Genomic DNA, 26,152 nt, shown 5'->3' with positions numbered 1-26,152 from the left:
CCATCTTTATAAAATGCTAGCGGAAAGACGGGCACTATCGTGCCCGTCTGTCCGCTCTTTCTACTGCGCTAACGCATGTGATTATTTTATTATGTTTGTTTGTATAATTTTGATTAAAATTTTTAAATTTCAAAATATTAATGGAAATGATTGATATATTGATTTATAAACAAAATATTGTGAAGACATATAACAAAATTATTTTTGAACTACATATTTTAGTTTTCCTGCATATAAAATTAAGATAAAATAATCATCATTTATTGTTTAGTCTAACAGTAATTAGTAACATCATAACATAAATGTAAAATGACATGTTATGTAAAAGAAACATTGCTATGATTGCGATAAAATAATATCTTTAAAAACTACATTTTTCGTAAAGTCTTCATATTCTCCTTTTATTTTCCCTTCTTTAATGAGAACTTTTGTTGAATTTTGAGAAACTCTTTTTGATAAAGCTACATACAATTGACTAGGACTGCTGATGTATAGGGTCCAAGGCCACGTTGTAAGATGCCTGCAGATGTATCGGTTCAAATAAAAGCGCACACAGGCACAACAAAATCAATAAATTACAATTTTACTCCACTTTAAAGAACCATATTAAAACATAAATTACAGTCATCCAATATTAAACTATACACTGAAGTCTTCACTATTATTTTAAATGAATTCTGCAGCTTGTTGAGGATTCAATTTGGTGAGACTTCCCTTGCAATTGAAAAAAAAAAAAACAATGAAACTAATTATACTCAATATTAAATAGAAATAAGTAGCGTCATTCTTAATAAACAATTGATACAGCTTCTAAGTGATAGGTATTCTAAATATCCTTGAATTATACTAAGCAATATAGCCATAAATATATATAAGTGAGAGTAGCAATTAACCTGCATAATTGCACAATCATAATCATAACTCAGAACATATACATGAATATTTTGTGGGTTTGTTTGGTATAATCCAATGACATGTTCCAAAAGTTAAGCAGACAAATAGATCAAAAACCAAGTTCTTTTTTGTTTTTTACAAATGTGAAAACACAATACAAGAGCGTAGAGCTCACCATTGTTGTTACAGGAAAGACAATAAAAAAATCATATCATAAGGAAAGAGAAACAGCACCAAAGTATATTAGAAGCAAACTTATCACTTGCATGCACACATTTGCATGTTCATAATCAAACTTATAACAATGGCCCAATTTTCATGCATATTTCAAATGTCATTACCATACACAACCTACTTCCATAAACTCAAACTAACATACACTTGCATACAAAAGAAAACATAACAATTTTCACTGGCATACACATTTGGATCAGCTTTAAATACATGTTTGAATACACTTTGAAAAAATGCAGCAAAAGACAATTTATACACTTACATAATCTGTTATTTCTTTGCCAAATCCTTTACCTATAAATAAAAATCAAGAAAAATATCAAAATATCAGTAAAATTAAGAACAATCTTTTACCTATATCAAACGCTAAACGAAAAAATGAATAAAAAATAATAGAAAAGATGTGTTAATCAAAGAAATAACCAAAAAAAAAAACCAAAAGAAGTTAAACATATGTTATTTAGAGAAAAGAAAACCTACACTAAATAACATGCTATGTATTGTTCATAAAAAACCCTGCATTGAGAAGCACAAAAGAGAAACCCTAGATTTTACCTGTTATCAATCAGTGACGAAAAATGCATGATAAACCACAATTTCTTGACAGTTTAGTATATGTCATGAAAGATCTAGGAAAAAAAATAAAAGAGTATGAGATAAAAAATTAGATCTTAGACGAATTGGAATCGGAAACAAACATATAACCTGAAATGTAACGAGATTGATCGAAGAATCGTCGGAGTGAAGAGAGTGCTGGAACGACAGAGTGAGAAACAGAGGAGGAAAGGAGAAGAGGAGTGTGTTGTGCGGCTGCTAGGGTTTTTTGTTATCACTGAGGGAGGAAGTGTGAAAATGGAAGGAGTATTTATATAAAAGGTAATACGACATCGTTGCATTCAACAGGTTTTTATGAGCATATAAAAAAATATAATAAATATAAACTGGGTCGGTCGGTATTGGGTTTCGATGGGCTAATAAACTTGGACCGGACCGACCCGTGCATGCCCAGCCCAATCCGCCCTTCAGAGCTCCGCTTAACCCGCGGACCCGCGTGACCCGACCGATTCGGTTTGTTGTGGGGCGGATTTCCCGGTTTCGGGCGGAGATGGGATTTTTGTCCAGCGCTACAATTGACCATTCGTGGAAGATAGATTTTGACATTGGGAATGATCTGCTCTTCTGAGTTATATATGGTAATAGCAAAACTTATTGTAATAGGAAACTATTTTCTATTAAGCACAAAGGGAAGTCCTGAACTCACATTTGTTTTTAATTTAATTCTGGGCAAGAATGTTCTTTTTCCAACATTGCTTCCTGTTAGGATTTCCACATCCAACCTATTCTTAAATAAATCACGACATATCAATCGTGTCCAATTACACATGTCATATCTAGGGTCTATGTTTCGCAACAACATCAAAGGTGAACCTTTTTTTACCTTTAAAGTATGTGGTGGGATACTTCCTTGAGCAATTGAGTTTAGGAATTCCTGTTGATATGGTAGTGTAGCCATTTGTTTCTTTCTACCCTATTTATCTATCTTTAATCAACCGGTTCTATTTCCACTTCTATTTGATTTTTTTTCCTTTTATATTGTGATTACGAATTATGATAGTACTCATCGCCTATGAATCACATACATTTCTCATATTAGATGTGTCTGAACAAGCGTTGCATCCGCATCCACAATTATAATTACCCTAAATTATGTGATTTTCTCAAATTATAACGTTATTGGAGTGTCAGTATCCGTGTTGTATCTGGTGTCGGTGTTAGTATCCATACTTCTTAATTAGCGGTCCTCTCTTTTAATGGCATCTCAGATGGTGGTTTGAATGTAACCAAAAACAAAAGATGGTTGTTTGAAGTTTTCTAGTGTTTCTGTTTTTAGTTGTTGATAACATGAGTGTGATTATGGTTTAACAATTTTGAATTGTTTAAATGGTTTTAACACTTTGATTTCACCGTATTTTGTTGGATATTGGATGGGGGCCATGAGAGCAGTTTATCAATTGTATACATGTAGAACGTCAGGGGAAAGAGCTTAACAGCAGGGGATGTTATTGCTTATTTTTCCTTTATTTAATCATAATTAAAAAAAAAAACGGTTCTCTTTATATAAAAAAAAAAGAAAAAAAAAGCTACGCGGTCATAGTTTGTATAAGCAATTATAAACCAGCAAAGTCAAATAATCCTTAAAATTAATCGTAAACAATTTGAATCATAATCACTTATGAACCAACAAAGTCAAATATAATCCATAAAATTAATCGACTTTGATTAGTTGTAACATGAAAGGATTTACTGTCCAATCTTTAACATTATATTTTGCTCACGTTTGTTACTAATATTTTTTTCAGAAGATTTAAAGTCCAATATTTAACATTATTTTTTCTCACGTTTGTTACTAATCTTGTTTTTTAGAGTATTTAAAGTTCAATCTTTAACATTATAATATTTTTTGGTAACGTTTGTTACTAATCTTTTTTTATAGGATTTAAAGTCAAATCTTTAACATGATTTTTTGCTCACGTTTGTTACTAATCTTTTTTTAGAGGATTTAAAGTCCAATCTTTAATAAATTTTTTTGCTCACGTTTGTTACTAATATTGTTTTAGAGGATTTAAAGTCCAATCTTTAACATTATTTTTTGGTCACGTTTGTTACTATTTTTTTAGAGGATTTAAAGTCCAATCTTTACAATTATTTTTTGCTCACGTTTGTTACAATTGATCAAAGGCTAAGGCAGAATAACTTAATAAAATAATATGAAAATACTGTTTTTTGTGGAAGTAATAAAATAATATGGAAATATTGGTTTTTTGGTAGGGATATGAAAATACTTGGCAATCATTGTCGGTTGTATTGAGGGGAACAACATAAATGAACAACATAAAATCGGTTGATAAAAAAGTAACATGAGTTTTTGTTTTGTGCTAGTTTTTTGTGAGTTTGATCTATGGGTAACGGAGGTAAAAGAGGGTTAACGGGGACGATAAGTGACATGAATTAGTAATCAACGTGTTATTTTATAATTGACTAACAGTAAGAACAATTCATTAAGAATTGTGTGTAAGTTTTTTCCTTAAATTAAATTTATTCTTATATATTTGTTACCAGTGGCGTATCCAGGACCCTAGTCAGGGGGTGCAAAATTTTAACTCTAATATATATAGAGTAAATAGTCAATTACCCCCCTGAAATTGTAAGTTTCGTCAATTACCCCCCTGAAATTAACAAAACTTCAATTACCCCCCTGAAATTGCACGACGTTATTCAATTTACCCCCTCCGTCAAATTTTTCTGTAAGTCAACATGACGTTTTGCAAATACCCCCCTAAAGTTTTGCACTTATGTTCAAAATGCCTCCTGAACTTGAAAATTTATATATTTTTTTCTTATCCTTAAAAGTGATTGCATTATCACTGAATTGTGGAGCATATTAGCTAAGTTTTGACGGTATACAATCATATATTGGCAGTATGGTAAAACAAAACTTAGCTAATATGAACTAATTATCCAAACAATGTAGCTTAACCCAGTCATTTTAAGCACTTCCGAAAAACACACCACTCACTAAAATTACTCTATCTAAACAGACATTGAGGTTTCTCTCTGTTTGCAACATTAAGGAATTCTAGCAATAGGAAAGTGAATCAATGAAAATTTAACTAGTTAAGGAATTCAAAATCTAACAACCTTAAGACAATACTAACTACCTACAATCATATACTGGCAGTATATCATCAAAACGTCAAAACTTAGTTAATATGATTGTATACCGTCAAAACTTAGCTAATATGCTTCACAATTCAGTGATAATGCAATCACTTTTAAGGATAAGAAAAAAAATATATAAATTTTCAAGTTCAGGGGGCATTTTGAACATAAGTGCAAAACTTCAGGGGGGTATTTGCAAAACGTCATGTTGACTAACAGAAAAATTTGACGGAAGGGGTAAATTGATTAACGTTGTGCAATTTCAGGGGGGTAATTGAAGTTTTGTTAATTTCAGGGGGGTAATTGACGAAACTTACAATTTCAGGGGGGGTAATTGACTATTTACTCAATATATATACATATATTTATATATTGAAATAATACAATTTTGAATGCAAACAAAAATTAGTCCCCGGCTTTTTAGATGGTCCCGAATAGGTTCCTCGAATTATAAATATTTTAAGAAGTTCTCCGACTCAATTAAATTATCAAGTTGGTTCGTATATTTAACAACTTACTATCAATTAAGTTTCTATATCTTAACAATATTCTATGAATTTATTCCTTATATATTAAACAAACTACTATCAATTTAATTCCAAACATATTATAAGGAAGATTAATGTAAGTGAAATTTCACAGAAAAATGAATCTTTCTAAAATACTTAGTCTTTCTTTGATATCTATTTAAAAATGTTCTACAAAGTCGAAGACTCGTAAAAAGATGAGTAGTTCAACATGTTTGACTTGAAAGAAAAAGAGTTAAAAGTTTTAAACTAAGACAAAGGAGTAGATATTAATTTATCAAACTAACATTTGTCATTTAAAAGAAGAAAAAAAATATAGAGATTAGCATTGTGGTTTAACGAAAAACAAAAATATTTACATGCCACTATATATATGTTATGGAGAATGCTAATGAGTGTCTTTGAGGCATTGGTTAAAGTATTAAAATAAATGAGTTTGCATCAAAAAGCGATGTAATTATTGCTAAGAAAAAAGTAAAGACTTATATTTACAGAACAATGTTTCTATTAATAAAATCCTTAAGCAATGCTCTTAGGACACTGGTTAAGAAAACCCATAAATTATTAAGTTATCTATTCATTACTTATGCCTGACTTTGATTTAGAAGATTAAAACATTAAATAAAAAGGATTGCTATATTAAATTAATAACTAAAAGACAAAAGCTACTATAAAGAGTAAAAAGTAAAAGGCAAGTTGATCTCAAAGCCTTGATGCTCCATGCCTCAACCTCCCGTAAAAACACAAGAAACACAAAAAGGTAGTACTTTGAAACTGGGAGAAAGTGGGAGAGCCAGATGATTGGTGCAAGTTAAATAATTGAGGGTGTGCAAAGTAGTAGTAATGCTGAATAATAGGGGGTAATATATTGCACACCCTCACCAAGGTGTAGCTTCCGCCCCTGTTTGTTACATGTGATATTTGTATTTAAAATTAAAACAAAAAATTAATGGCATTTTTGGAAAGAAAATTTCAACCCAAAAGTGTGCTGAAATGGGTAATTTTCTTTATATATAGTATAGATATTATTTAACACCATCTTTATAAAATTAATTAAATTAATAGTATGAGATAGTAGAGCAATATTTTTTTATCGGTAGATGATCCGACAAACAACATCTTAAACACAAATAATTACAAGGTTTTGGATTTGAATTTGAGTGAAATTAAAGTGTCAAATTTATCAATATCGAATTTTTTAAAAAATGTTAGAAATATTTTTTTTTTTGGACAAAGAAACAGAAAGAAATATAGTAATTAAAAAGAATGAGAAAAAGTTATATTGCTAGTAATAATTTATGCATAATATTTTTTTGGTAGAATTTATGCATAATATTACTAGTAATAATTTGCATCCGTGTCCAACATACTACCGTTATTTATCATGTGCTGAGTAGCAGTGTTTTATTTTAAACAATTTACATTTATTATTTATAATTAATAGCTATCTATGAAATTCATCCTTGTACACTTATCGATATTTTGACCAACTTAGAGATATACTACTGGTAGTTAAGCTGTATGACAAATTTTAAAATATGCTGACAAATGATATCGACTTTTGAAAGGCCTATAAAATCTATGCAAGATACAAATAAAATTGAAATAAGTAAAATCTTGTGAAGTTCATCATATGGTTTTCACTCATTGTTGTCAATTTATTACACATAGGTACATACTAACTCACAGTATTAGCTTACTGCTGAAAATGTTGAAGCAGCCATAAAAGAGAAAAAGGTTTTATTGACAAAAAAGAATGCCATGATAGGGTAATTATTTCTTATTCCTTTTGTAAGAGTGACACTAACTTTTCACTTGTACAAATATTTACAAAGTAAACACCTGGCCCTTGAATTGAACCTCGTCCATTCTTCTGTAGGGTAAGCATCTTATGTTCCTTTTTTAGTTGATATGAACATCCCTTTCTCTCAATAAATAATTAATAAATGATAAAGAATAAATATTGGTGTAATATGTATTTTCAGGAATAAAAGCTTCCTCCACCTCAATAACCCATTTAAACATAACTTGACCAAGGAACTAGTCCACCGACAACATTATAGGTTGATAAAAAGTTGTTGATGCTCTCGTTTCTAACTAGCTTTTCTTGTAAAAACAGTCTTGAAGCTATCCCTCTATAAATTGTTTATGATGTATGTTCTGGTGGCAAATTTATTTTGATGGGCAGTAAAAATGTGTTTATTAAGAACATTAGACAAACTTTTTTATTTGGTACTACAATGGGTATATCAGAACACACTGAATCAACATAATTCTCAAAAAACTACATTTTATAACTTCTACAAAATTACGGCGCATCATTGTGATTCTGACATACCATCATGTTACCAAATATAAACTTAGTGATAGAAGTAATAGATTTTCTTTTGAGTGTCTTCGACGATCTATTTACACTCAACCTTTTTCATCATCAAGAGGAAATTACACTTCAAATTACATTTTCTATGACGATTAGATCAAGCCAATTTTATCAAAAAAAAAAAATAAAAATCAAACCAATGTTTGAATTCCAAAATTATTGCTTAGTTCCTTAGGTTTTTTAGAAAATTTGGTTGGTGTTGGTTAAAATAATACATATTGAAAAGGTGGAACATAGCTTGATATTGTAAAGGAAGAGGGGGATCAAAGTTGTATATACGGACTTTAGTTCTTCGTTACAAGATGTATCATTCAAAAACATTTTAACTTGTATCATACATTTTCTTTTCTCTTATACTATCGTCTCAATGTGTTATGAGTAGAACTTAGATATTTGTTTTGAGAGTGTGTGTTTGTGTGCGCGCGTCAGTGGACACACGCGTGTGCTAGGGGCCATTGGATGTTTTAGAGAAGAGTTTATGTACTAACACAATTTTGACATAGTATTATACTTTAGTCGTCATTAGAAAACAATCGTGATTTGTTTCTCGACTTTGAAGTTATCCGAGCTTTCGGTTCCAGACAGGGATACGAGTTCTTAGTATGCGCTATTTTTCTTAGGAGTATTTTCCTTACGTGGGAGTTGAAAATTATGATATGTTTAGAGGACAAGTGCAAGATTTCCTCATCTCCTACTACCTTCATCTAAGTGAGCAAAAAAAAAAAAAAAAAAAACACACTACGAGGTTATGAATTATGAACAACTCTTGTAACAAAAAAAAATTATGAACAAATAACAAATCAATTTCATAAAATAAATCAACATGCCTTTATTAAAGAGATTAAAGATAGCATAATTACCTCCGGATTATAATACAGTCAAGTCCGCTACAGAATTATTAAATATTAAAAAACGAGGAATATTAAAAATTTGCTCTCGTTGAGAGTTGAACTCAAGACCTCCCGCTTACTAAACGGGTGCTCTAACCAACTGAGCTACGAGAGCTTGTTGCTTACTCTACTGTATTATAAATATATAAATTAAAATAATTTAGTCCAATCGAGATGAAGTTACATGGATATATGTCTGTAATTAATTTCTCGATTACCTGAATGTTTAAAATTATGATTTTTATCCACAATTTTTTCCAACTGTAGTTTTGATTGAATTTAATATTTTGATTACTAAAATCAAGTAATATACAGTAACTAGGTTGTTTGGATGATAATTTTCCTTTATTAAAATCAGGTTTATGATTATGAGCGGCAAGATATAATTATCAAAAAATTAATCACGAGAAATAAATTCTTTCAATGCTCCCCTAAAAGACAAATCTTCCACTGCAAATAATTCATCTGTTTTTTTATTATCAACCCTACAATTCCTAGGAGAAAAAGATATTGGTAATATAAATTCAGCCTAGAGATAACTAAAATCTGACTATAAAATATTTTGGTATAACAATCCTCTTTTAATCGTTGTGTGACTTACTCTCCAATTTGTTTAAATTTCTTTATTGAAATATTTGTTTGTTTTCAATTTCTCATGCACATACCATTGCTTCTTATGTTTGATTCTGTTTGGCAAATTTTACGATTGATTAATATTTGGTAGTCATTGACAAAGTCATGGTGATACTAACTGAAATCCTGAATGTGCATATCCTTATCATCAAGCTTTTGACGCCGTTTCACTCGCACCATCCCATCAATTATGTTGGAATCATGTTTAAAATTTAAGAAACCAGAAGTTCTCAATCTGCTTACCACACTTAACACCAGCTTATTCACTTCACATCTGTAATTTCCCATTAAGGTTTTTGGAGTTTAATTAACTGTTGCAGTTCTATTAAAGAGGAAATGACAATTATATAAATTACTGCTGGTGTAACCAAAAAAAATTACTGCTGGTAAGCCATCATCAGTTCTTTTGCACGGATAATCAACTTTGTTAAGTATGGTCCTCATCTCATTTGACTTCCAATCTCACATAGGCCCTCCCAAAAATATTATAGAAATACATACTGCAAATCACAAAGTCAAGATTCCATAAAAAAATGTTGGCTTATGTGATAATAATGGCAAACATTTCCAAATCAGTAAGTAAGTGGGTAGTAAATCTTTTAAGATAATTACATCTCATCTCACCAAAAGGGTGTGTATCAGGTATAAAGTAGCAACTGTACTAGACAAGCAGTAACAGGTGAAATATGTATCAATTGGATATTTTCGACATCATCCTCGGGTAAGTGACATAAATGAAGCAGAAAATCTTGGTCAAGGGCTTTTGCATTCTGTGATATCAGAAGCGGGTCAATATAAATATTAAATGTTTGTAATTTTCAATAACTTTCCTTCCCCCCGGAATCCCCTAGTTAAGCAACCCTGCTTGCTTATATTATGAAGACACAAGCGATCGTGGTGTTTATGATTGAAGACATGGAAAAATAACAGTTCACTTAATGAACAACAGAAGTGATACCGGGAAGGAATACATAGGCCGCAGTTTGAGAATTGAGCTGCTTCTGTTGAGGGAAAGCTCTGCTATCTCGAATATATAGGATGGTTCATAAAGAAATTGTAATCAGGATGATTTACTTGCAATAGCCTAAGCCAATTTTCAGCAGCTCGTGCCAGAGAATTGGCTTTCTGAGATTCAGAAACTCCGTCTGGATCCCAGATAGAAATTTTGAACTTGTGATGGGCAAGCCCAAAGATTGGTAACGATAGCTTGGATGATATGTCCCTACCTCTTGAATAATGAATATTAAGCGGGTCAGTATTTGAACCTGATTCAAAGATCAAAATGTTAGTTACCATCATTTTGCAGACACAGAAACTAAACAAAGACACTGAGACATACTTTGTAAAGCTGTTGACAGGGAATGGAAAGTCAGGAAGCAGGCACTCAAACTCTGCAGTGTTGGACCAGTAGGTATTCTATATATTGGATACCTTCAGAGCAACAAATAATTTAGAATCAGTAATTATCATGTGCATTATAAAACCACAATAATATCATGGACAAAAGGTTGAAAACAACATACCAAGCCAGCGAAACCCAACTTGCAGGTGAAAGATCACAACTCCAGTAAGTCTTCAACTCTGGAAATTGACTTGCAAGACTAGAAATCTGAGTCAAGAAATACAAATACATGTTAGGTTAAAAAGCAATATAGCCCCAGCATTCAAACCAGCCAAAGGATAGCATCTTGCCTTATCTGCTAATGGCTCGCGATTATAAGGTGTCTCATGCTCAAAGTATTGAAATATCAGCTGACCAGGAGGGTTGGAGCTCTCGGTCTCTTCACTCGGTGAACCCGTTGAAGGTTTACTTAATGAGACCCTTTCCAAAGCATGATTGCATGCATCCAATGCATTAAGATGATTCCTACTGCCGTGATTAGTTTTTGGTCCTCTTTCATTACAATTGCCACTGCTGCTATCGCTGCTTGTCTCTCTGGTTGACTCAGAGTCACTTTCTTGACTAGATTTCCTGGAATATGGTGGAAATGTGAATGATACCATGTTCAACAGTCTTTGATTCAGCTAAAATGGTAAACTGGTACATTAGTTTCAAAATAAGATCAAAACATTGTTACATTAGAAAGGTAAAGTGATAAGACAGTCTTGTAAAAGTGATCTTGTGGCATCAAAATGATTGTGTTTGTTAAAATAAAACCAAGATAAAATGCATCATATTGAATGTTGTCTAGAACTTGTAGGATGTGATTCATCGAAGTAAGAAACAAGAAGGCTATGAGCAGCACGGCCGAATACTCTCTCAGTGGCAACAAATGAAAATGTGACAATTATTTAATAGAGCTACAGAGTATTGTGACTTGTGAACGGTGGAGCAAATGTGCTGACTTCAACCCAATTGTCTAAAATACAGTTGCAGTGTCATAAACTACGAGTAGAGAGAGATAAGTAAACTCAGTTTATCTGTAGTACTAAAACAGTTAGATTGAACCGATTTATACGTACATAAAAAAGAGGCGAGTTTCGGTAGTCACTTTCTTATTGTTCCCATGCCAGGTTCTTTATATCTCACATCCCTCACATGTAAATATGCAACCAACTTACCCACTGTAGACAACCTGATATGCAAGTGCTGATCGAGGAAATAAATCATGAAAGATAGTAAATACAAGACGGTAAGTCGTGTGAATTCTTAAGCTTCTTGCTCTGTTTGGGAGTTTGGAGAGGAGGGAAGGGAATTCCTGTGGGGGGAGGAGGAGAGGGAAACAGAGAAATCTCCCACCTTATTAGAGAGGGTAATTTTGTAGAGAACGAGACGGGAATGTTTATGATTAATCTATTTTTAATTTTGAGATTACTATAAAGGGATGAAAAGAGTTTAAAGAATTTTTCTAAGCCCTCCAAAATCCCCTTCCAACAAATTTTTAAGTTCCCCCATATTACAGGGATTTTGTATTATGAAGAAAACTAAACCCCTCATTCCAGTTGAGGGACTACCCTTTCTTCACTTTCCCTTTTCTCCTTCCTTTCTCTAGATGTCCTCCCCTCCTAAACTCCCAAATGGTGCTTTAGGATTTTTTTGGAGATTGGAGGGGGGGGCTTGGGAAAAAAGGGGAGGAAGTGGGAGGAATAGAGAACTCTGGGAGGGGAGGACTTTGGGGGTTTTATTTTTCTTCATAATACAAAATCCCCCTAATTTAGGGGAACTCAAAAGTATCGGAGGAGGATTTTAGAAGGTTTTGTAGGGTTTAGGTAAATTCTTCATACCCAGTCTATGTTGTGATATTACTCTTAAAATTAAAAATATAATAATTATAAGCCTTCAATTGTCATTCTCTACAAACACTCTATTAAAAAAGATGGAAGTTTTCTCTCTCTCTAATTGACTCCCCACAAAGCTCTCCCTTCCCCTCTCCTCCCACATATAGGTTGTCCTTCAACATGCAATTATTAAGAGAATGTTTTCTATAATATGCTAAAGGCTTCTCCATAGCACAATGATGAGAAGCTATTGGAAAAAACGTAAGTCCCACGTTTTGAATATATAAGGCTTGAAGACAGTTTATAGAGAAGGGATATCCACCATACAGGCTGATTTTGCAAGGATGAATTAAACTCAATCCAGAACCTACGTTGGTATCGGAGTCTATCGTCATTTGTATATACTTTTATTTAGTATAGCCATCCTCAAACAAGCCAGTATCATCTACTCATTTTTTAAGAACAAGTAACACTAAAATAAGAATGAGCAACCAGGGTTGTCAAGGGAGATTATCAGTCGATTCTTTGCCAATTTGTAGAGAAAAGTGAACTTTTATTTAAGATCTGTTCATTTTTTCACGTTAGGGAATCAAAATTCTTAAATATGTGGATATTTTGGAAGGCTTGGATACAGACATCAGATTAAAACATTCATGTTCAAATCAACACGACTTTTTAGACTTTAGAGTGACATTAATTATCTATCACATTCAATTTCTAGCAAGTCTAAATCAACAGAGGCTATGCTTAAAGCTACCAGATAAAATACTCTAGTGAATATGTGATCATTAATTAATTAATAATAGCATATGTGAACCTTCTTTAAATGTTTCCTCTTGCACCAGAGAACAATAAGTAAAACCCTCTCATTCTCAGCATTGTTATCAATAGTGGGTCATGGAAAATAGAGGAATGGCAAAAATCCACATTGCAGACAGTGATGCGGGCAAATAGCAGAAGACACGTAGCTGTTAAAATAAGTCAATTATATATAAAAAAAGGTATGCTGCAAACAACTAAGAAACTGCATAAAGTTTCTTTTTGAAAACGACATGATATTAACTCAAGCTCAATTATTCAAAAAAATAAAATACTCCGACTAGTTATTACTGAAACCAATAAATGTCAGATGTTTGACCGAAGAACACCAAGGTCTCGCTAACTATGGAAGACGACTTGTTGAAAAGCAAGGAGGCAGCGCACAGCTTATGTATAGAGAGGTTTATGTCTTAGCAAGATTATATGAATAATAACACTCTGGTTCTTCAGTTTTCTTATTTAAAATACAGCTCGTGTACACGAGTGCCCCCATACACTCTTTAAGCATTCCAAAATGAACAATTATTCTTTAAAAAAGTCAAATATTTCGATTTCTAATGCATTGAATACACGTATTTTCATAAATGCTTACCACTTATAGTTCTTAAAGAGTGCCCCGGGGAACTCGTTAACATTTCCCAAAAAAAAAAACAAAATTCTATTTTTTCCTCTATTGTCGCTACAACTGCTATGGCCGCTAACGCTCTCGTAGCCAAAATGGGCTAGCTTAGTGATTTTCATACCAAATTCTTGAAAATCGACTACATAGTAGCACTATAACGCCTCTATTTGATAATAACACTGGTTGTAAGTGAGCCACATTTACAAAGCATGCAGAATATGATGCATCGTTATTAGATACACTAATGCAAGTAGTCATAACAAAAGAAAATAGTAAAACAGAACAAAATTATAGTAGAATGTCAATCATTCAAGAACAACATTTAAAAATGCTATGTTTCATTTCATGGCAACATACTAACCTTAACCGCGTGGAAGGTTTTGTGGGATCAATATAAAGCTGAATGGCAGACAAAGAAACATTATAATACTGTGTCACAGATTCATTGCCATTCATCACCAAAGGAACACCCGCCCCATATGCACTCCATTCCTTAAAAGATTCCCATAAATCTCCAAGTACATAGTACGGTACTAATTCAGCTTCCTTGGTTTTCCATCTCTTTGAACTTGTCTGTTCAATTCATTCCCACACAACAACAACATATTCCACCCAGATAAGCCAAAATGTACTTTGAATTGAAAACAAAGTACAAAACAAATAACCGACATTAACCTTAAAAAACTAACACGTTATACTATGTTGTTTTTTGTAACAGCCCAATTTAAGAGACATCTAAAATTTCATTCTTTTATGAATCAAACATTGACCCATTATTTAAAATCCCATTTATTCACTAATTCGCCAACAGGGTCCATGATTATGCTAATTGAACTCTTGAAAAGAAAATAAAAAAGCGTAATTGAATTGAAGGTGATGAAAATTGAAACCTTAGGAAGATATTGTGCAGGAACATGGGGCGTAATATACTCCAAAAATCGATCCAAATTTGATATATCAGATGTAGCACGTGAAGAAATCGAGCAATCGGAAGAAGAACCGGGTCTATTTTCCGATGAGGTTCTAGAAAGCGAAGACCTTTGTTGTTCTTGTTTTTCTCTGTGTTTACGAAGAGGTGGTGGACTATAGAAACGATTCTCGCCGAGATGTCGATTACGGTTGCGGCTTCCGCCGGCGATGGCAGCGCCACCGGTGGCTGACATTGAAGAAAACTGATTTTGATAATTTGGGATTTTGTGAAACGACGACGTTTTGAGAAGGTGAAGTGTGAAGAAGGGTTTAATTTAGCATTTGTTGAGGTTTTTTCAACATTGATTTTAGATTTTTGTTGTTACACTTAAAAATGAAGATGACGGTGATGATTCTATCTTTGATGTTAGAGTTCTTAATCAAAATGTTTAATTAACTAATATTTTGATTATTAGTTCATTGAAGATGTTTATGTGTATGAAATTGGGCCCTTCTTTTATTCTTTTCATTAATTGAAGGAAAATTGCTTTTCAGACATAGAATACGTCCTATTGACACAAGTAAATGACGATTTTACCCCAGCGGCAGTTAACAGTCGCTGGTTAATGCGCCGACAGTTAACAATCGTTGGAGGCTACCAGCAGCAGTTAATTGCCGCTACGTGCGTTCTAGGATGCACCGTCCTTTTCACCATTCAACCTCTTTTTCTTCATTCATTCAACACATATTTTCCACATTTTTTCCACATTCAACCTAATTTTTCTAAATTCAACCTCTTTTTCCATCATTCAACCTCTTTTTCCATCATTCATTCAACCTATTTTTTCTACATTTTTCCCCTATAAAAACCCTCACATTCTCACATTTCCTCACATTCTCTCCTCCTTACTCTCATTTCCTCTTTACTTCTTTACTCTTTCTTCTACAAAATGTTTGTTTGTCATAGTCCAGTACTCAAAGAAACTCAACCAGAACTTGTTCATTGGTTATATATTCAAGTGAGGAACAACACGAATTGCAGCATGAACCTTCTTGTAAAGCTCCTCAAGGCCATCTGCCCCGATTCCTTTCTTAATGTACTCACTAAAGTGAGTCTGGTATTTCTCAGGCTCATCCTCAATCAATAAATGTACGACGAAGATGACTCCACCTATTAATGAATAAATGTACGACGAAGATGACTCCGCCTATTAAGGAATAAATGTACGACGAAGATGTTATTTTTAATGTTATTGGTACGACGAAGCAGATTTAGTTTTACCCCATTGTAAATGTATTATTATATTAATAAAATGTGATTTTATATATATTACTTGTGTTCCTTTATTTTAGTATTTATTTTCATTTATTTATATGAAATACAAAAATTCAAATAAAAAATGTGTATTAAAGAAATCTAACGTGAATCTAACGTGAATTTGAATAAAAAATAATAAAATCTAACGTGAATTCAAATAATTAAAATTCGAATAAAATCTAACGTGAATTCAAATAATTAAAATTCGAATAAAATCTAACGTGAATTCGAATAAATATTGTGTATCGAATAAGTAAATTATAATAAGTACACAACATTAATTCAAATAAAATTGGCGTATTGAATAAATAAATTCGATAAGTACACAACATTAATCCTTAGACAATTTTATTTAGATATAATTTCATCTACGTTACATTACATTGTGGTATCATTACATTACATTACGTAAAAGACATGTACGTCAACTACATTACATTACATTCGTCCATGAAGTTAATTAATAAAATAATAGTGCATATGAAATGATTTTAATAGAAAAATGAAAAGTAGGCCAGCACGTTTTGAATTTGTGACCTTGAGTCAACAAGTTCACACAAGGGGCCGGGGAATAAATTAAGGGTGGCAACCAAGACAGTGCCTATAAATACAATGCTTCCATATGCTCATAAGCCACACACTAACATACATATCTTGTTCTCAAATATTACTTGTGTTTCTTAATTTCCCATTAGAACTTCATCACCAAATTATCAAACCAAACATGGGTGTATTCACATTTGAGCAAGAAACCACCTCCACAGTTGCTCCTGCTAAGCTTTACAAAGCTCTTGTCCATGACTCTGATGATATCATCCCAAAAGCTGTTGATGCCATCAAGAGTGTTGAAACCGTTGAGGGAAATGGTGGCCCTGGCACCGTCAAGAAGCTCACTTTCGTTGAGGGTTAGTACATACATTTTCTATAGATCTTCATCAATATTTCTTAACTTATCTTTATACAAATGTCGCACATGTTTTTAATATGGACTATACAAATAGTAGCAGTGATGAAAATCAATTAATTCACCAACATAAATATGTACGCAGGAGGGCAAACCTTGTACGTGTTGCACCAAATTGATGCAATTGATGAAGCAAACTTGGGGTATAACTATAGTATAGTTGGAGGAGTAGGGTTGCCAGACACGGTTGAAAAGATATCATTTGAAGCGAAATTGGTTGAAGGTCCAAATGGAGGGTCTATTGGGAAGACGACCGTTAAATATCAAACCAAAGGAGATGCTAAGCCAATTGAAAAGGAGGTTGAGGAAGGCAAGGCAAAGGGTGATGCTCTTTTCAAGGCCATTGAGGGTTATGTTTTGGCCAATCCTAATTACAACTAATCCATCTTCCAAGTCTACCTACTATCATCAGTAAACATGAGTGTGCTTGGTAGTTTTGTTGGTGTTTTCTTAATATAAGTTATCTTTCAATGTAATAAAGTTTTTTCTTTGTAAGGTTTTTTCTTGCTTTTGAACCAGGAGATTTGGTGTCTTGTTGCATCTCACTTAATCAATCAATAAATTAATACAAATGGAAGCACTATCCAAATAAGATTTATGTTGTTGTTAAGCTTTTTTATTTATTTTTTGACAAGATGTTGTTGTTAAGTTTATTTACTTGGTTTATAGAATAGATCTTGAGAGCAAAATCCATTACCGGTTGTTGTTCAAAGCAAAATATCAAGGTTTTATATATGGCTTTAATCAACGGTGGTCTAATCCTAATGATTGTTTAAGCGGATTACAAGTTTTGTATTTTGTTACACAGCATCCTTGCTGGTTCTTTCTAGCAACATTAATTTTGCATAAAATCTATTTCTATTCCTAAATATACAATAGTATAGCAGCATGAGTATACCAAGTTTTATGTAAGCAACAGATACAAGATGGATCAATTCCACCATACAAAAAGGAAAAAGAATAATGGGACTGAGTATTGAGTGATTAAATACGTGTGTGCACCAATGGAAGAAGAAGATAACTTGTCAAAATCAACAGTAGCACTTACAATGGCATTTCCTTCTTGGACATTTAGCTCTGTAGACTCATCAAACATCTTTAAAGAGGGATGACATCTCTTAGCTTCATCAATGTGTTATGGAACTTGACTTTCTTGTATACTTGCCAACCAATACTGTCCAAATTAGCTAGCTACAAGGAAAGTTGTGAAGCCTAAACAACTTCAACATATGATATAAAGGGCAATGTTTGTAGCTTAGAGTAATTAATATTGTTTGAATTAATAACAAGGGAAATTAACTCAGATGATTGTGATGATAATGTCAAGTAATAGAGAATTTTGTAGCATAAAAGAATCACAAGTTATGAAGTGAATTCCCAGATTGTGAATGTAGCCTTAAACTTTTCAAACTCAAAACTCATATGATATTTATCTCCCATTTTGATTTTGATACTGGAGGCATTGTTTCAATTGTTGTATTCAACAATCTCTCATCACGTTTAAAATTTACAATGAAAGTTTGCAGCAGAAAATAAGTGGTGAGTCACGCACGGGAGTGGTGTGCAAGAGTCAGTCACAAGGTGCTACTGCATATAAGTCCCACATCGGGTAATGAAGAGAGGAACTGATTAGACAGTTGATATAAAAACAGAAACCAGCCTCTCTTTCAACTCATACCTTTCTCGGCCTTTTGGCTAAGATCAAGTGTAGTATCTGTTCTTATCAGTTTAATATCTGATATGTGGCTCAATGGGTCACACGATATTAAATTACTTTTTTGAGGGGGATAGGTCACCTCAGTAGCTTGCTACTGGACTTCTCACGTGTCGCTCATGCGTTGCACTATTGCATGAGCTAGGCGCACCCCACCAATACTAGTTCAATTTTTCTAATAATTTTAATTTGATTGATTTTTAATTAAATATTTAATTAATACTATCTTATTAATTAATTTTTAGATATTTAATTAATAATTTTTCCTGGTTCTAGGTTAATTATTATATGGGAAATGTGAAGGTGACACTAGTTAAGGAGTCTAATATAGAAATTTTGCATTGGAACTTGATGAGAAGTGGAATATTCCGTTTTATGAAAGTCAAAAAGTTGATTTTAATGGAAATTTTCTATTTCTAACTTTCTTAACTAGTGCTCACGACCCTTATTATATCATTTTTTTTGGCTATAATTACATTCTTTATTTAACGAAGAGTCTTCAAATTCATATTAATCTATATAATTTTATGTTTTTAGTTAAGGCCTTTTTAATGAAAATATTATCTGAGCTTTATTTATTTTTTTTACATGAGAAAAGGAAAATAAGGAATTGCAATTACATCCTTACAAAGGACACCTTAATGATAAATTAGAAGAGGTATTGAAATACAAACAGAGGACGTTAATAGCTCCCAAATTTACTAGCACATCTGCACAAGTATTCCCTTTGCAAAAGGTGTGATGAAGAGATATTGTCCAATATAATTTCTTCATGAAATCTCTAATAATCTCTAGCTCATTAGCATAATGATGAAACTGAGATGTTTTCTCAGTGTTAAGTAGAACCACATGCAAGGATTATGAGAAACACGCTACTTTACAAAGTCCAGCTTGCCAACCCAATCTGATGCCCACTAAAGTCGCTTGTATTTTCGAATGAAGAATATTGGACAAACCTACACTCCCATAGAAGTCAAATTGAAATGTTTCATCATGGCTACACACAAAGCCACCAAACCCAGCATTCCCTGGATTAGTAAGATAACTTCCATCTACATTGAGAATCATGGCATCCTCATCCCCTTTATTCCAACACACCTCACGAGTTGTTCGATGGGAGTGGAAGGTTGGACTTTCAAACGCATGCTTGGAAACTTGTAGCTGAGTAAAGATAGATGTTATGTTATGATTTGGTACTTAACAAGAGTTGTTCCCTCAAAAATAATTTTGTTGTGAAAGATCCAAATATTCCACATTATCAATGGAGCTAAGATACCCACTTCATCCACAAAGGTCGCTAGGATCTTTGAAGTATTGTCTAGACCAACCTTATGACAAATTGCTTGAACATCAGCAAACCGACAATCAGTCCAAAGATACAATAAGATACAATAGAGATGCATAATCCAATGGTCCTCTCACTAAAAAACAAGATCAAGTGGTTTAAATTAAAATATTTAATAGGATCTATGGTGGACAACTCTTAAGGCTGGTCCACCATAGATATTTGAGGTTAAAGTTAACAGTCAGAGACTTTTTTGAATAACAGAGCAAAAGTTGAGGACCAAAGTGTTGATTTTTCGAGTTATAAGACCAAAATGAAAATTGAAAATTAGTTAGGGGATCAGCGAACCAATTAAGCCAAAATAGTTTTACATTTCTTTTGACAAAACTTTTTTATACATTGGCAATGCATATAAGTTAAGTTATATATTTATTCAAACCCGCTTAAATGAAACCATCCAACAGATTGAAAACGTGATAAATAATATTAGATTTATTTTACAAACTTTTGTTTTAACAAAATTAGTCAATAAAAAAAGTGTTAAATACGTTTTTAATTCTTATGAAAAATTTCTTGGATTAAATATGTTATATCATTAAAAATAATTAGTTCCTATAAAAATCAAAATAAATAGATTTCTTATTAAAATGCTACATTTAGTATAATAGTATATAAACTCTGTTTTTTTTTTTAAGATGTACACTCTATGTTATGATAAAAGTATCTACAAAATGTAACCAAAAAAAAGAAGTATCTACAAAAAAGAGCTCATATTTTGATTTTTAAATCCAACTTTTTGTTATTTTGGTTTCTTGAACTTTTAACGCTTAAGAAAATGATAATTAAGGTATCTTATGTAAAAAAAATCTAATTTTTGTGGGAAGGATATTCATAATATTGTGAACATATTTACAAAAGATTATTCAAAATATTCAACGAAAGTGAACTTGCAAACTTTATAGAAACTAAAATTTGAAATTTTAATATGTTTAAAAATATATTTCAGCCTAAAATTTAAAACAAAATTCAAAATGTAAATGGAAAATAAAGAACTAAAAAAGGAGTTCTTCTAGAAAGGAGTCAACAATTTTAGTCCACATTAAACGCCACCACATTCGTTTATTTCTCGTGGTTACCTTCTTTACTTTTCTGAAACCATCATTCAATGCGAACAAACAGTACACAGTTGTTGAATTTGATCCGTCGAACTTCTTTGAATTTGAATGCTTCTATAAATTGCAATGTGCATGAAGTTATGGGCTACGGTATTAACATACTATCTCCCTTTCAAAATGAGTGTCGCTTTAGCCAAAAAAATTGCATGTCACTTTCAGTTTACAATGCAATAATAACTTTTTCTTTTCAATTGTACCCTCCAATTAATACTCTGCACACTATTTCCAAAGTACTCCCTCCGGTCCTTAATATAAGAAGAAAAACCAAAAAACACAAAAATCAATACAATCATTAATTGTTACAACTTTTTAAATAATTTTACAAATATACCCCTATAGAAAGTTGTGAACCATTAAATACATTCACTAATATTGAAAAAACAAACATTAAACGAAGGATATAAAAGTCTTTTATGCAATAACTACACCTTAAAACTTGTGACATTTTCTTATAAATAGGACCAAATTTTTTTTTGAAAATTTTCTTATAATAAGAACCAGAGGGAGTATTACTTTTAAAATTAACCAATAGTTAATAAGGATAATTTGGTAAAATAACCATTCTCTTTCTTTTAATCATTGCATTTCTTAATATGTGTGTAAACATCTAAAACGACACTCATTTTAAAACGGAGGGAGTATTATTATTCTTTTGAAATCGAGGTAGGAAGAGACAAAACATACTAAGTTAATAGAATAAAAGTGCATATGAAATGATTTTAATAGAAAAATGAAAAGTGGGCCAACAACTTTTGAATCTGTGACCTTGAGTCAACTAGTTCACACAAAGGTGGCAACCGAGCCGTGCCTATAAATACAATGCTTCCATATGCTCATAAGCCACACACTAACATACATATCTTGTTCTCAAATATTACTTGTGTTTCTTAATTTCCCATTAGAACTTCATCACCAAATTATCAAACCAAACATGGGTGTATTCACATTTGAGCAAGAAACCACCTCTACAGTTGCTCCTGCTAAGCTTTACAAAGCTCTTGTGCATGACTCAGATGATATTATCCCAAAAGCTGTTGATGCCATCAAGAGTGTTGAAACCGTCGAGGGAAATGGTGGTGCCGGCACCGTCAAGAAGCTCACTTTCGTTGAGGGTTAGTAAACACATTTTCTATAAAGTTTGCAAGTTTTGAATTATAAAACCCGTGTTTAAAACTTCTCCAATCACTCTTAACTTATCTTTATTTTTATATATGTTCTAAACTAATTTATACAAATGTCACATATGTTTTTATTATGCCTATATAAATAGTAGTTGTGATGAAAATCAATTAATTCACCAACATATATGTCCGCAGGAGGACAAACCTTGTACGTGTTGCACCAAATTGATGCAATTGATGAAGCAAACTTGGGGTATAACTATAGTATAGTTGGAGGAGTCGGGTTGCCAGACACGGTTGAAAAGATATCATTTGAAGCGAAATTGGTTGAAGGTCCAAATGGAGGGTCTATTGGGAAGACGACCGTTAAATATCAAACCAAAGGAGATGCTAAGCCAGTTGAAAAGGAGGTTGAGGAAGGCAAGGCAAAGGGTGATGCTCTTTTCAAGGCTATTGAGGGTTATGTTTTGGCCAATCCTAATTACAACTAATCCATCCTCCAAGTGTCCAAGTCTTCCTACTATCGTCATTAAACATGAGTGTGATTGCTAGTTTATTGTTGTTTTCTTAATTTAATTTCCGTTGTAATAAAGTGTTCATTTGTTACTTTCTCCTTTTGCTATTGAACTGTGAGATTTGTGTCTATGTATCTCGCTTTTCACTAAATCAATAATCAATAGAAATGAAAGCTTTATCCAAATAGTATATTTGTTGTTGTTAAATTTAGTAACTTAAAAATTTATGATCTTCGTCTTAAAAAAATAAATTTATGATCTTCCGTACAACTTTATAAAAAGAACGGTTTTTTATATCTGTGGATATCTACCGGAAACTACAAAATATACTAAAAGACCGACTATTAGGTATTTGTGGGAATATGACCGACACAAATGACACTTTAAAAATTCTCCAAAAGTTTATAGTATATAGGGTTTGAAGTGCTATGTGTTACCCCCTTTAGGGTGTCACGTTCCGCAGTTTAAAATTTCTCTTTTGAAGAAGTGAACATTCGAAAACTAATTTTTTTGGTTACAAAGCTAAAGTAACAAAAAAGAGAAAAGGAAAACTACAGTCTACGAAACCATGTTCCCAAAGAGTCCGCAATGAGGAGGTCCGAGAGGCCAAACAGAGGGGAAGCTTGGACCATGATGTCTATGCTAGATGAAACACCTAGCTTAGCAATCGACATGATTGTTTCCTTCACGGAGAGTGTAGGCAATGCGAACGCGCCAATCTTGATGAAGTAAATCTTTGATGTCTTAAATCAAAGTAGCAAACTTATGAAATCTTGATGTGTGATCACAAAAGATATTAACACAAAGAAGAAAGTTTTTGAAGCAAACCATGTCGTGATCTTTCAACTGCTTATTAGCCAAAAGTAACCCTTGATAAATGACGTGAAACTCAGCATGGAGACTTAAAATCCATTTTTACCGTCTCATATTTCTACAACCCAAGTGTTGACTTTTTATTCTTTCTTGGTTTCGAGATGAGTTTTATTTTCAAGGTTTCAGGATGAATTTCTTGCTGACGGTAGAAATTGAAAGAAAAATAGGCATATGCAAGCGCATCACTGTATGAACAAGTAATCCTAGTCAGATTGGCACCACAATCCCTTACGGCTATGGGTGTTCTCGTGCGGTTTGGACCGCTGTTGAGGCAAAAAAAAACTCATCTGATACAACGATAAAATGATACACGGTTTAGTTCGATTTTAGATGACTAATTAAAAAAATCCGATCAGATCCAATTTAACGTGGTTTAATTTGGATCGATTTTGGATATCCAAATTACTAATTGTAATTTTTTCTATTAACATTATGAAAAAGATTAACAGTTAATGTCGTAGAATGACAATGATAGATTATGTTTGAAACATATGAAATAGTAAAAAGATGAGTAAGTTACACCACCTCTCCTTAAAGATGCTTGAATTACACTATTCTCTCCTCTTATGTTAAAATATACACTCTCCTCCCCTCTTATCAAGATATATTAGAAAACATTTCACTCATCTCCCCTAAGAGATGCTTGAATTACATTACTTCTCCTCTTAAGTTAAAATCTACACTTTACTCCCTCAATATTATTTTTTTATTTCTAATAATCTAGCAAAAAACTAATAATCTGACACACTTCGAAAAAAAATAGTATTGCAAGTCTATTTTAATATAATCAAAATTTGAATACATATTTTTCGCTATTTTTTATTCACAATTTCATTAACATATAGTTTTAAACCCTATTATAAAATATGAAACAACCCAAAATAAAATTAAAATATGTGTAAAATTACTAAAGACAATAAAGTATGGTTATTTAAAAGTTAATTTCATTCTCTAAATTATAAAATTAATATCAAAATATTTAAATTTAATTATCATTGACATTTGAATTATAAAGAAATGAATTTATTTTTTTAAAATGATGGTTCAAAATTAATATATACCATAAAATTATTTATTTATGTCAAAATAAATTAAAGTGTAGTGCATATTTAATTATTAACTGAGGAGGTTGTAATTCAAACATCTTATAGGGGAGTCGAGTATAAATATTACTTTTCAAGGAAATAGAGTGTATATTTTAACATAAGAGGATAGAAAAGTGTAATTCAAACTTCTCTTAAGAGGGAAGTGTAATTTACTCTAAAAATATAGATTAAATTAAACTAATATATAGTATTAAAAAGAACATTCAAACACATCTAAATTTTTTTTTAAAAAAAAAACAAACAAAGAATAGCCTAGGAGAGACCTAAACCACGCCAATTGCTGTTTTTAGGTTTTTTTTTATCAGGTTGAGGTTTTATTTTGAATCAATTTTTTTTTTTCAAGTAACTTAGTAGCTGAAGCTCATACTTTTAAATGTGAAGAAGTGGGGTGTTCAGAGTTCGAACCTCGGTCCCTGCATATATTATGTATTGTCCCTACCAACTGAGCTAAGTTTATGTAATATTTTGAATCAATTTTAATTTAAATTAAACACCTCTATTACCACTCTTTGAAAAAACTTGGACGGTCTTGTTTGCAAAAATATATTTTTTTATTTTAATAAACGATATGGCATTTTTTTTGTATTTTGGCCAAATAAATCGTATGCCATTATAATAAATGCATGATCGGTGATGCATTTTAGATCTCAACATTCAACCAAATCAAGTGAAGTTGGTGTGCAAAATAAAGCAAAATGAGTGTAATTTCCTGTCCAGCAAGATATCAAATATAATGTGTATGTTGAACATACATATACTCCTGTTTCACACCAAATTACCAAGCATATCTTTTTCTACAAATCACGGCAAAAAAGTGTACACATAGCATAAACTTTTTTTTAAACCTAAAAATTTTCACTAAAATTTGTTACAAATTTGAAAGGGACCCCCTACTATTCCTAGAAAAATATGTTTCCACCTATAGCATGGTGCTACCCTTATTACATTTACGAAACTTAAAGAACAGTTGAGAAAAGAAAATTAAATGATTAATTTGATACAATTGATTTTTTTTTTTTAAAAGATCACATGTTTTTTCTTTGTTTCAAAGATTCTATTGTTAAACCTCACATGCACTAAGTGTTAGAAGTGTGGATTCAAACATACACCATTGCACCCTAACATTTGAAATATCGTTTATGTTATCGTCGTACTTACGAAATTCATACTATTTTGCCATACACAATTATATGTGTATTTATTTTCCTCAAAAAAAATAAATTATATGTGTATT

General features: G+C 32.1%; 3 protein-coding genes, 1 long non-coding RNA gene and 2 other non-coding genes across 7 annotated transcripts; 3 read left to right on the top strand and 3 right to left on the bottom strand.

Annotated features, from left to right (window-relative positions):
- Positions 1-567: 567 nt before the first annotated feature.
- On the bottom strand, positions 568-1,970 carry LOC146902649 (uncharacterized). 2 transcript variants are annotated; one of them, XR_015021312.1, is made up of 4 exons: positions 1,834-1,970; positions 1,684-1,757; positions 1,391-1,422; positions 568-714 (listed from the first exon to the last, which is right to left on the bottom strand). It is a non-coding gene; the product is annotated as an uncharacterized LOC146902649 (long non-coding RNA). The 2 variants fall into 2 exon arrangements; XR_015021311.1 differs by lacking the exon at positions 1,834-1,970 and having other exon boundaries at positions 1,684-1,822.
- Positions 1,971-8,686: 6,716 nt separating this feature from the next.
- TRNAT-AGU (transfer RNA threonine (anticodon AGU)) lies at positions 8,687-8,760 on the bottom strand. The gene has a single exon. It is a non-coding gene; the product is annotated as a tRNA-Thr (tRNA).
- Positions 8,761-9,799: 1,039 nt separating this feature from the next.
- Positions 9,800-15,258, bottom strand: LOC146902647 (uncharacterized). The gene is made up of 6 exons (XM_085732032.1): positions 14,829-15,258; positions 14,300-14,511; positions 10,971-11,250; positions 10,802-10,887; positions 10,618-10,709; positions 9,800-10,543 (listed from the first exon to the last, which is right to left on the bottom strand). The coding sequence occupies exons 1-6, from the start codon at positions 15,099-15,101 to the stop codon at positions 10,299-10,301; spliced, it is 1,188 nt and encodes a 395-aa protein (XP_085588158.1). The 5' UTR covers positions 15,102-15,258; the 3' UTR covers positions 9,800-10,298.
- Positions 15,259-16,799: 1,541 nt separating this feature from the next.
- Positions 16,800-17,721, top strand: LOC146902646 (ABA-responsive protein ABR18-like). Its single transcript, XM_085731533.1, has 2 exons — positions 16,800-17,070; positions 17,215-17,721. The coding sequence occupies exons 1-2, from the start codon at positions 16,890-16,892 to the stop codon at positions 17,508-17,510; spliced, it is 477 nt and encodes a 158-aa protein (XP_085587659.1). The 5' UTR covers positions 16,800-16,889; the 3' UTR covers positions 17,511-17,721.
- A 1,082-nt stretch (positions 17,722-18,803) lies between these two features.
- Positions 18,804-18,999, top strand: LOC146902645 (U2 spliceosomal RNA). The gene has a single exon (XR_015024460.1). It is a non-coding gene; the product is annotated as a U2 spliceosomal RNA (small nuclear RNA).
- Positions 19,000-22,142: 3,143 nt separating this feature from the next.
- Positions 22,143-23,124, top strand: LOC146902644 (ABA-responsive protein ABR18-like). Its single transcript, XM_085731532.1, has 2 exons — positions 22,143-22,415; positions 22,620-23,124. Exons 1-2 carry the CDS (start codon positions 22,235-22,237, stop codon positions 22,913-22,915), a joined length of 477 nt encoding a protein of 158 aa, XP_085587658.1. The 5' UTR covers positions 22,143-22,234; the 3' UTR covers positions 22,916-23,124.
- Positions 23,125-26,152: the final 3,028 nt, after the last annotated feature.

This window comes from Medicago sativa, chromosome 8, assembly GCF_051527215.1.
Source record: "Medicago sativa cultivar Bolivia chromosome 8, Bolivia_mono, whole genome shotgun sequence".
Lineage (NCBI taxonomy): Eukaryota > Viridiplantae > Streptophyta > Magnoliopsida > Fabales > Fabaceae > Medicago > Medicago sativa.
This window is presented reverse-complemented; position numbering and strand designations above follow the sequence as displayed.